This window comes from Equus asinus, chromosome 14 (genome assembly GCF_041296235.1).
Source record: "Equus asinus isolate D_3611 breed Donkey chromosome 14, EquAss-T2T_v2, whole genome shotgun sequence".
Classification (NCBI taxonomy): domain Eukaryota; kingdom Metazoa; phylum Chordata; class Mammalia; order Perissodactyla; family Equidae; genus Equus; species Equus asinus.
The window spans coordinates 868,922-880,590 of record NC_091803.1 but is presented as its reverse complement, the minus strand read 5'-3'; the positions used below and the strand labels follow the sequence as shown (position 1 = coordinate 880,590).

The window sequence follows — 11,669 nt, the reverse complement described above, 5'->3', positions numbered from 1 at the left end:
GACATCCAAGTCCTCTTGGCGCCATTCCTGCCACGTGTCTGTCAAGGCCGCGGTCCCTGCAAACATGTCCTTTCTGGGGCAGACGCTCTGGGAAGCCGGCGCCCCGCCTGCCTGGACCTCCCCGGGCGCGGGAACGGGTGGACGCGGACCCAGGCCGCCCCCGCTCCTCCTCGCCCTCCCGAGCCCGCGGCCCCTGCACCCGCCGTGGGGCCCCCGCGCGCGGCCTCTTCCGCCGTGACGCGGCTTTCCCGCGCGTGCGGCCGGCCCAGTGCGCCTGCGCAGAGCAGCCTCACCGTGACTCGGCGGCTCCGAGAAGCGGCCGGACTGTTCGAGAAGAGAGGCGGAGGGGCGAGGAGTGGGCGGGCCCACGGGCGCCGCGGCGGGGCTTGATTGGCCGGCCTGGCGGTGACGCTATCGGGGCGCGCCCAGGAAGCCGGGCCTCGGCGGGGCGGGATTGGCCAGCTCGGCGGTGACGTCGTCGGGGCGCGCCGGGAACACGCTGGCCACGGCTGTGAATAAATGGCGGGGAGCTGGGAGCGGCGATATGCTGCGCTCTCCCGGGGGCTCGGACAGGTCTCGTCTGCCGCTCGGGTCCCGGCTTCCTCGTCCTTTCGGCCGTGTGCCGTGGGGCTGACCACGGAAAGGGAGAGCCTGCTCTCCGACTCCGCCACCTTCTGCTCGCCTCCGAGGCTGCCCGGCCTCCGACGCGAGCCAGGTACGGGCCGGGGCCGAGCCGGGAGAGCCTGCCGGGGGTCCAGGGCCAGGACTAGGGCTGTGGGCCGAGCCGGGAGACCCTGCCGGAGGGCCAGGGTCAGGACCAGGGCCTAACCGGGGGCGCCTGCCGGGGGTCCAGGGCCGGGGCCAAGCCGGGGGCGCCTGCCCAGGGGAACCTGTCTGGAGGCCAGGGCCAAGCCGCGGGAGCCTGCCGGGGGGCCGGGGTCAAGACGGGGGAGACTGCCTGGGGTCTAGGACTGGGGTCAGGCCGGAGGAACTTGCCCAGGGTCCAGGGCCGGGGCCCAGGGGTCTTGCCCGGGGTCTGCATACGGGTCCAGGGCTGGGACCATGCCTGGGGAACCTGCCCGGGGTCCAGGGCTGGGGCCGGCCACGGGGTGTGTAGGGCCACGGTCGTAAACCTTGCCAGGCACGCGTGCCCCGGCTTGGATGGACGGCTAGGGCGTTAATGCCCCAGCAGAAAGACCCCCAGTCAGCGGCTCTCACTCTGCTGCTGTGGTATTGGGAGCAAGACCTCGTCGGGATTGACGTCGGATTCGCGTCAGTTCTTGAACTTGAGATCTTGGAACACTCTTTGGGTGTCGCACGCTTGCTAGGCCCTTCTGGTGCAGCGATGGGCAAACCCGGCGTGGTCCCTGCGCCTCTGGAGTTGGGAGTAAAGAACGAAGCTGCGATTGGAAGCCCGGTGGATGGGTGCTAGGAAGGGAATGACAGGGACCTTTAAGAGCAGAGGATTTGTGATTTAGGCGAGGCGTGCGAGCTGTTAGGAAAGGCCCTTTTGAGGAAGTGACACTTGTGTGGCCAGTCTCCCAGGCTTAGAGGATGGCATAGGAGACGCTCCCAGGAGTGGAGAGAGCTGTTGGGAAGGTCTGGAAAAGGCCCTTGGGACTTGAATTCTGGGAGGGACAAGAGTTTGGAGAGGCTTGGTGGGTACATGGCCGGGGGGCGGGGGGGGGGGGCGTGCCACGGACGTTGTGGCGTGTGCTGTGGACTTCAGTTTTCTCCCAAGTGCACTACCTTCCTCGGTTGTCTGCCTATTTTCCAGGGTGAATTAACACCTTGCTCCTCTGTCTGACCAACTCCAGGTTAACTGTCATTAAAGGATAAGTTCTAAGTAAGACTCAATGCCTAAGGGAGTTAAAGGGAGCGGCGAGGGACAGAGTTGAGTCTCTTTGGGGTAGTGTCGTCAACTAATGTGATTTAGCACCTGGTAACAGAGTTTTGTTTGTGTCAACAAGTGTATTCAGTTGATGAGATTGTGCCTTAAGTGTCACCGAGGCTGTGACTTTCACTGGAAGCTGTGTAAAATTAATCTGGGACGCCTCTGTCAGTATGAGTCAAATATGGTTTAATGAAAACTTGAATTCAGGGTGAGCTTCATAAAGTAGGAACTAAAAGGACTGAAAAACAATCCGTCTGGTAATGGGGTTGGTTCTGAATGTGAGCTGGTGCTTGTGCCCAAACTTCTGTTTTCCCCTTTGCTGAAAGACAAGAATTTGTGACATTTTAGTCCCCCACGGGGCCCGGGGTGACTTGGGCGGTTAGTGCTGCCTGCAGAGCACATTGGTTTACCCTTTTAGCTGTAAGTTACAAATCCTGGTGACTGGGCCTGGGAGGCATTTCCTTCCTCCTAATTGTTCTCATTCTTGTAGGGGACACTTCGCTCCACTCTCTGGCTTGGACACTTTCTCACAATGGAGTTCCCTGATTTGGGGAAGCATTGTTCAGAAAAAACTTGCAATCAGCTAGGTAAGCACTTTTAAGAGCATATTCCTAGGAAATGGGTATTTTTTTCCATGTTTTGTGGGGGAGAACTGGCTGTTATCTGAATTAGCTCCTGTTCTCTGGGTTTTGGCTTTTCTGGTTTTCCAGTGTGGGGAACTGGCCTGAGGTGCGGTTCTGTTCAGCATTATCGCTTAGTATCTATAAGGCCTGAGAGGAGGCTGGCTGCCAGGCCGAGTGGATACCAGCGTGCTGCTTGAATGCTTGTGATACCGCCAGCTGGGATCTCTTTTGAAAAGATAGCTTTATAGATTCTTCAGTGTAGCAGGTGGAATTCATGTCAGTTTCATGACCCCCAATTTGTCTCTCCTGTGATAACTCGAGGATGTATTCGATGGCATAAAGAACTTAGTGTAGGTAAATGCCTGTTTAATATGCTCTATAATTCTTTTGTTCTAGTTTTTAAAACATGTTACTGTTTTTTCTCTTTTTTAGATTTTCTTCCGTTAAAATGTGACGCATGTAAACAGGATTTCTGTAAAGATCATTTTACCTATACTGCGCATAAATGTGCCTATGCATTCAAGAAGGTAATTGATCATACTTTATTCGCAAGGTTCTTATTCTTTGCTCTCTAAAGCTGTGCTGTCCGTAATAGTAGATTCTAGCCACATGTAGCTAATAATTAAACAGAACTTAAAATCTAGTTTCTCAGTCACATAGCGGCATTTCAGGTGTTCACTGACCACTTGTGGCCAGTGGCTCCTGTAGTGGATGGTGCCACTACGGGGCATTTCCGCCGTCGCAGGAAGTGCTGGATAGCACAGCTCTTAACGCAGCAGGTTGTGCTTTCACGGACTGGGGGAGTCAAATTGTTGTATCCAGACCTCCGAAGCTTACTTTACGTGTCACATGCTTGGCTCCTTTGATCCATTACACCAAGGGAAACACAGCTGTGTCTTCGTGGGGTGTGAGAAATGGTTTAATGCTTGACGTGGAGTCTAATCTGGGAGGTGTTAAAAACACTTACATGGGTAACTGCAGCCTCAACATCACGTGTAAGTGGTTCAAATGGTGCATGAAGGAAACTGGAAGATGACTTCAAGAAAACTGACTTGCGTAAGTCCACAGGTTTGAGACTGTTCTTAGTGACTTTTCACATGGTTCCAAGCCTGTGTCCACTTTGTTTTGGGGTGGCTCAGAGATTATTTTAGTGACCGCTTCGTGCCAGCACTCTGCTGCTTCACCATGAGGGCAGTTAGAAGCGTTACAAACTTCGATCAGTGGTGGCCAGGCCCTGACCCTCCAGTGTTTCCTGTGTCATCATGGGGTGGGGGGAGGGTGACTCGCGTACCAGACACTGATGACCAGGCCACACTACCCAGTTTATTTGTTGACTTGACCCTCCCTTGTCCCTAGATAGGGAGAGTCTGGCTGGAGATCATTGGTAGTGCTTTGTTTCCTAATTTGGCAGACTTGCCACCTGAGGGAGTACCCCTGGGTGACTCCTGCAGCTCAGCCCACAGACAGTAGGCCCCCATAATGCTCTGATTACCTGTCACCTGCTGGGTGTCGGTTGTCCCCTCAGTTTCCTCCCTGAGCTAGGTTTCCTCAGCTCCTCGCTGGCCCACAGGTTTTTAACTGCGCTGGGCTTTCAGCTGCTGGGGGCTCTGTTGCCTCCCTCCAGAGCCCCAGGTGAGCTTGGCCCATGATCAGGTACCTGCGAGCTCCGCCCAGCTGTGTGCTCCCGCATCAGCTGCTGAGTGTCTCCCGTGGGTGAATCATGTGGGAGCCGCAGAAGCATCAGGAGGTGTGGGCCGTTGGGCGCTGGAGGAGCTTTATGGCTGGTGTGCTCTGCTGTCACCTCCACTCTGGAGGCGTTTGGGCAGGTTCTCTTCTCACCCGGACGGTGCTGGACGAGCAGCCCTGCTGTCCTGAGACCATCGGATTGATGTCACCAGCTTCCTTCCTTGGCTGCCCGTGACGGACTGTCTTAGGGTCATTTCTGCCATTGATCAATAGTCCGTCTGTTTAAATTCTGCTAGATTCCACTTACAGCTCCTTTATCCTCCAGCTCTGGGGATCCCTTACCGTTAATCCGTTGTACTGACGACACCTTCTTCTCCTGCGTGTTTACACTCGGCTTGCTTTTGAATGCGCTGTACCATTGGACCTTTCCTTTTGCGAGTTTTGTCTGAATCTGGAATATCATTTTATATCCATTATTTTTAGGATGTTCAGGTGCCAGTATGTCCACTTTGTAACAACCCAATCCCGATCAAAAAGGGAGAGATCCCAGATGTGGTGGTTGGTGAGCACATTGATCGAGATTGTAAATCTCACCCTGGGAGGAGAGAGAAGGTAAGGACGTGGCTGTGTCAGCTCTGGGAGCATTGGGATGTCCTTAGGGGGCAAGGCTGGTGACCTACCAATGCAAATTATCCCTCATAGTTGGTGTGCAAAATGTCACCGCACTGAAGCGTCAGCGTCTTCCCGTCTTGGGAATGGCACGGGCGTTTACAGTCATGTAAACACGTTCTTTATATGTTAGGGTCTACTTTAGGATTTGCTTTCTTTGCAGGAACTTCACACTTTCTCCAAGATGGAGAGTTAATGTGGTCTTCTAGACTCGTTCTGTTAGTGTGCACTTTCTCCTGAGCTGCTCCTGGGGAAGCGTCAAGTCAAGCGTCTGGCGCTCTTGCTTTGGTGTCATTGGTGATTTTATTAGTTACACGCGTGTTTGTTTGGAGTCAAGCATGTTAGGAAAACAGCAGGCCCCTGCTCCCACGGCAGCCGCTTGCCACCTTCAGCCAGTTGTGTCTGTGTGGGCGTCTGCTTCTCTCCAAGTGCGTGTGCTGTTACACCTGGGGGTGTTCCGCGCACCCTTCAGGTGGGGGGTTAGCTGTTTCCCGCAGTGTGAGCTGAGCACTGAGCTTCTGTCTTCCCCGACGTTGCACGTGCTCTCCCCGTCCTCCACCCTCCCAGCAGGCTCGGAGTGTGCTTCTGGCTGGGGGTTCCAGGCCTCTGACCTGAGGACCTGGCCAAGAGATGCCCTTGGCGTTTCTCTTGCGATGGACCCTCGTTTCCTGTGCCTCCCAACAGTGGGTCCTGCTTCCCTGTGTCTGTTTCTTTCCCTCTTGGTTTATTCCCTGCACCTGCTGCCTGGGAGGAGCGTGGGAGACAAATTGAGAGCATGCTTCTCGCAGTCTGCCTTCTCTGCTTCTGCTTGGTCAGCTGCTTGGGGGTGGCGTTCTCTCTTTGGGTTCTCCCCGGGTGTTGGCAGGTGGGCTTCGTTTTCTTGTTTGGGCTGTTGGGTTAGAGAATCCCAGGCCGCTCTGCCTTGGTCCTCTGTGGGCCAGGCTTCCTCCTGGCAGCGTGGAGGCTCTCCTCCTCGGCCCAGAGTTTGGCAGCTTCACCCTGAATGTTCTGTGTAGGCCCATCTTTATCTGTCGTGCTGGGCACACAGTGGACCCTTCCGAACTGGAGACTCCAGGGCTTCCGTCTGGACCCTCATCTTGGATTCTTCGATTTTCTCTGGACTCCTCTGCTTGGGTGCTAGACCTCCTGGACGGGTCTCCTTTTTCCCTCTTAAGTTTCTTTTCTGTAATCTGCATCCGGGTGGTTTTTCCTCTGTCACAGGAAGTGTCCTCTTCACATGCCTGGTCTGCAGCTGACTGCTCGTTTGCCCACTGGGCTCTGGCCTTTGCTGTGGATCGTCTGTCCTGGCCATTTCCTCAGGGAACCCCGGGGCCTGTGACTTCAGATCTTAAGCTGATCAGATTCCCCAGAAAAGTTGTTCCCTTCCTCTGCCTGGAGGGTGCACTCCGGGCTTCCAGAACCCTGGAGCCAAGTGGAGAAAGCACGAGGTCTCCCCGTGGAGCAGGGCTCTGCGCTGTCCTCTGAGGCCTCTTCCATGTTTCTCGGGGTCCCCCACCCCCTGCTGCACTCCCAGGCCAGCAGCCTCTCTGAGCCTCCGCAGAGCATGAGTCTCTGCTGGCGCTGGGGAGCGGTCTTGGGTCTGTTAAACAGATCTGCGGTTGTTCCTCCTGCTGTGGTCCCACGTCACCCTGAGCTGCTGCTACTACCAGCTTCTGAGCCTCTGGGGGTTTTGTTTCATAAACAGGAGAAAACCTGTTTGTGGCCTCCCTGCCTGCTTGTAATTGGCCTTCTCACCTGCAAGTCCCTTACTCCTCACCGTGTGCTTCCTTCCTGAAATCTTGTGACTGTTTTTATTCTTTGCTCTGGTAGGTTCATCCCTTAAGGAAGTCTCTTTTCTGTCGTTTTTATAGTTTTTCAGGAGGAGTCAGAGCCAGTGTGTGTGTCTAGTTTTCCATCCTTAACCAGGAGTCCGAGGAGACTCAAGGAGAACTTTGCCTTCGGTAGCTGGCACGCAGCAGACGCTTCTCTCCTCTCGGACTGCAGATTTGAGAGCTGCTCGGGCCTTCCCCAGGGCCCCCGCCCGGGTGTGGTCGGCGCTCTGCAGCGCCCCTCCTGAAGGCCCTGCAGGTTCCAGCAGGCCGTTTTCCAAGGCCGGCTGCCTTTTGAGATGCGCCGCTCCCTCTTTGCTGCCCTGTTGCTCTCCGGAGCACACACACGGGCTTGGAAGGAGCTCCACTCCAGGGCCTGGGCCTCCATCAGTTTCTTTTTTTTGAGGGGGGGAGAGGAAGATTGGCCCTGAGCCGACATCTGTTGCCAATCTTCCTCTTTTTTTCCCTCCCCAAAGCCCCAGTGCATGGTTGTGTATCCTAGTTGCAAGTCATTCTAGTTCCTCCACGTAGGATGCTGCCACAGCATGGCTTGATGAGCAGTGTGTAGGTCTGCACGCAGGATCTGAACTGGCAAACCCAAGGCCAAGCGCACAAACTTGACCACTCGGCCACAGGGCCGGCCCCTCAGTCACACACAGTTTCTAGTCATGGATCCTGGCCTGTAGCTATCAGCCATGTTAATATGTTACATTAAATACATAACAGTTACAATTCCACTAAATGAATGTAAGGCCTGCTAACTCCTGCTCTCTGTGTCAGCCTCAGACAGGAGAGTGAACTCTGTCTTCCTCAGCCCGGCGCACAGAGCCCTTCCTGCTCCCTCTGTACGCTGGATGCTCTGCCCTCCAAGCCCGCTGGAAGTTCTTGTGAAACCTCCCTGCCTTCTACAAGATCAGAGCTCCTCCTGAATGTAGAAGGCCCCCCTTATTCTTGACTCAGCAGATCTACCACCTAAGTCCGCTGCCCGGCCCCCAGGGTGTGCCCTCCTTTGATCTCGCGTGCTTTGCTGCTGCTCCCTACAGGTGGCTAGAAGCAGCCCATGCCTCCTGTCCTTGCCTGAGGGCTGCCTGCCCTCCCTCTTCGCTGACATTCTTACCTGCACAGAGTCCAAAGTGCCTGGGAATTTCTATCACCACCATCCCCCCACAAAAAAAACCCTCAATCAGTAATGGATAGAGGGTTTATAGACACGTATTTCAGCTCCCTTGTTCCTGATGGGGACAGCCCTGTCCCCAGAGCCCCTGGTGCCAGCTGCCATCTGTGGGACTGTGCATAATGCCATAGGCTTGGCCTCCTTCCCTGCCATGTCCCCAGTCCCCACTCCCCTGGGTTTTGTTTTTTCCTTGAGAACACCTCCAGTCATCTCATGTGAATCCCCAACTTAGCTGCATTTGTATTTATCACTTGTCAAAACTTTTCTGTCTACTTGATTAGTATTCCTCTCTTTGTCTGGCAGTAAGATGTTTGAATGAAACCTTGACGTCTTCATTCAGTGCAGCTCAGAGCTGTTTCTAGTTTAAATGTTAATTGTCTTGTTGGGAGCTTGTTAGATAATTGCTTATTGATGTGGTTGAAACACTGAAGCACCTGTTGCTTTCTCAGATTTTTACGTACCGCTGCTCAAAGGAGGGATGCAGGAGGAAAGAGATGCTGCGGGTGGCCTGCGACCAGTGTCATGGCAATTTCTGTATCCAGCATAGACATCCTCTGGACCACAGCTGCACACGGGGGAGCCGCCCCATCACTGCGGCCGGGTGAGAAGAGTCTTGGGCCCGGCGTGCTGGCTTCAGCTGTGCAGTGACATAAGCAGAGCCAGCTTCAGCCCCCAGCGGGCAGGACATCTTTGAACTTTGTTCCGTACTGAGTCGTTGATGTTAAATATTTGCTGTAGGAGTTTTGACAAATATAATCGAAATTAAACTTGGATTCTAAATTAAAGTTGCATTTTAGTTGCATTGTTTCCTGTGACCGCCATAGCAAAGTACCGCAGATGGCGTGGCTTAAATGAGACATTCGTTGTCTCGCAGTTTTGGAGGCTGAAGTCCCAGATCGAGGTGTCGCCAGGCCGGGTCCTCCTGGAGGTTCTGAGGGCGTCCACCCCAGGCTCCCCTGTCACTGCTGGGGGTTGGCGTCAGTCCTCGGCGTTCCTGGGCTTGCAGACACCTCACCCCGATCTGTGCCCTTCACATGGCTCCTCCCTGTGTGTCTGTGTCCACATGTCCCCTCATATAAGGACACCAGTCATTGAATTAGGGGCCCGCCCTGCTCCGCTGTGAGCTCATCTTAGCTGTGAGCTCATCTTAACTGTGATCATATCTGCAATGACCCTACTTCCAAATAAAGTCGCATTCTGAGGACCGGGTGTTTAGGATGTCAGTCTCTCTTTGTGGGGACACAGTTCAGCCCACTGACTGAGTTATTGACCAGAAGTGCCTTCCTCGGGTTAGTGGAAACGTCTGCCTCAACCTGCAGTTGAATAACAATGGAAGCAGAAGTTCCTTTTCAGTTCCACCTGATTGTGTCTCGTGTTGTCTGTCCCCGGAACCAGGCTGAGGGTTCCCTGTGTCACCACGTATGTGGCTTTCTCGATAAGTGAATGAAGGGGTTGGATGGATGCTGACCTCACCTTTCCGTGTAGGTGTTCCGCTGCGGGAGCCTCTCGGTCCAAGCCGTCGGCCGCTTTACACGCCCTGTCTTCCAGCTGGCTCGCCCAGCGATTCAGGTACCAGTCCGCGTGGCGTGCATGGTTGTCGTCATGTTTGTGTCCAGTGTGGCAGCTCGTTGTCCGGGGTGACGCTGAAGAGTCGTCGTGCAGTTCGTCCCTGACGTGCTCCACTGCTGTGCAGCTGAACCCTGAGGGGCGATGCGGGACCTGCCCTGCGGCTCCCTCCATCCCCAGGTTACGAGCGCAGGGCACCCCACGCAGTGGCTTCCAGCGCCGCGTTGTATAGCTGCTTCTGAAATGCCTTGTTTGGCCGAGATCTTTTATGTGATTAACCACTTCTAGTTAATCCAAACAGGTCCAAAAAGTAAGCCGTTCTTTTGTTCTCTTTCAGGTGGAAAGTAAAGAGATGACACGACTGTTCAAACTGGCCCGTTGGCTTATTTTTGTGTCTGGTTTTAACTTTGTGGATGACTCTGCTGCTGTGGCACTTTCACACTTTTCACGGCAAATAGTCTGCAACTTTATGAAACTTTTCCAATAAAATGCACCAATTCCGACAACCGAAAGGTTACTACTGTCCTAAGGGAGGCAACGCTACTGTGACAGCCTCCTTCCCCCGAAATTAAAGTGACTTAAAGGACAACGGACTGAGTGTGCCAGGTCGGAGGGCGGCTCTGTCCTGGGCTCAGGCGGGGGGACCTGGTCTTCCAGAAGCTTCCGTCACTTAAATAGCTGATGGCACTGTCTTCATCATGTGGCTTCTGTAGTGATTGGCCGTCTGAGCCCGGAAAGGGGGTAGGACCGAGGCCTACCTTGTTAAGGGTCCTTGTCCAGAGGCGGCCCCCAGCCCACCACTACGATCCCAGAGAACAGCCCTGTCACCATGCTGACTCCACGCAGGACTCTTACCCTCCAAGCATGACGGCCTCGGTGCCTGTGGACAGAGCTCTCCTCCCCAGGGACTGTGGGTCTTAGGAGACGGGGTGAGACAGAACGCCATCGATCTTAGCTCACTGGTCATCCAGCTGTCCATTCCAGCCGTCCCATTGCGCCTGGATTAACAGGAACCCAAGCGATTACTCTTTTTTCTGGTTTCACAGCCTCAAGATATAATGGGGCTGGGGGCTTGTATTCAGTTTCCATTCTGCAGATAGGTGGTCAAAGCTATTTCTGCGCTCTGTCTTCCTGAGTGGTCTTTGTTGTGGACAGTGGTTGTCACGCTCCTGCGTGTGCCAGAAGCCCCCGAGGGCTCGTCAGAACGGCGCTGGGTCCACCCAGAGGTTCTCAGTCAGTGGGTGTGGGCTGGACCCTGAGAGTCCGCACTTCCTGCAGGTTCCCAGGTGATACTGATGCCGCTGGCCTGGGGACCACGCCTGGACAAACCGTTTTTTCTGCACCTCTGCTGTCCAGTACGGCAGTCTGTAGCCGTGTGTGTTACGGAGCACGTGAAATGTGGTCAGTGTAACTGTGGAGCCGAATTTTTAGTTTAATTTATTGAGGTTTAAAAGCTATTAACTTGATTTAGTTACTACAGAACTTTTAAGTGTGTTAGGAACTTGGGTATGTGAATCCATGTTTTCATCTGTAAATTTTATGAACTTAAATACAGATCAGGTCTTCGTAGTGAAAATTTAGTGTCCAGATTGAGAAACTGAACCACACTGGACTTTGAAGACAATACCAAAAAAAAAGTAAAATATTTGATTGTTAAAAATATTGTTTACATGTTGAAATGATACTATTTTGGATATGATGGATTAAATAAAACATTAAATTTTACCTGTTTTTGTTTTGTTGTTTAACCGGCTGCTAGGAATTTTAAAAATAGGTAGATGGCTTGCCTTATGTTTTTGTTAGATAGCGCTGTTCCTGATCATCCTAAAGGACACAAACACCCACATTTGTTCCTCCTCCAGACGTGATTGGAATGTGTAAGCGCTGTACTTAAGAGCTTTCTGAGAGGCGTGAAGCACTTAGCATTTTCCAGTAAACACTGTGTTAATGGACCTTCAGACAGCCCAAGAGGGCGTGAAAGGTTAGGGAAGCAGAAGTCTGCTTGCTCCTCCTCACACTGCAGGACTGAGTCGTGCTCACTGTCGTTCACAGAGGCCAAGGTCCTGGCGCACCTCCTTGCCTCCCTCCCCGCTTCCCTCGGCTTCCCCCGAGAGCGTCTCCACAGCAGCACCGCAGGGCTCACAGCCTCCCGGAGGTTCTGCCATCGGCTGGGGAGGCGTGAGAGCCGTTTCCTAGGAGTGTTGTGTGCTGAAGGGGACGTGTGTTCT

At 53.9% G+C, this 11,669-nt stretch overlaps 1 protein-coding gene across 2 annotated transcripts; it reads left to right on the top strand.

Moving 5' to 3' along the window:
• Nucleotides 1-452: 452 nt before the first annotated feature.
• On the top strand, nucleotides 453-11,166 carry ZFAND2A (zinc finger AN1-type containing 2A). Of its 2 annotated transcripts, XM_014846654.3 has the most exons (7): nucleotides 453-715; nucleotides 2,385-2,481; nucleotides 2,950-3,044; nucleotides 4,687-4,815; nucleotides 8,325-8,476; nucleotides 9,361-9,444; nucleotides 9,779-11,166. In XM_014846654.3, exons 2-7 carry the CDS (start codon nucleotides 2,427-2,429, stop codon nucleotides 9,795-9,797), a joined length of 534 nt encoding a protein of 177 aa, XP_014702140.2. In that variant the 5' UTR covers nucleotides 453-715; nucleotides 2,385-2,426; the 3' UTR covers nucleotides 9,798-11,166. The 2 variants fall into 2 exon arrangements, with proteins under 2 accessions (XP_014702140.2, XP_044603039.1); XM_044747104.2 differs by lacking the exons at nucleotides 9,361-9,444; nucleotides 9,779-11,166 and having other exon boundaries at nucleotides 8,325-8,660.
• The last annotated feature ends 503 nt before the right edge of the window (nucleotides 11,167-11,669 follow it).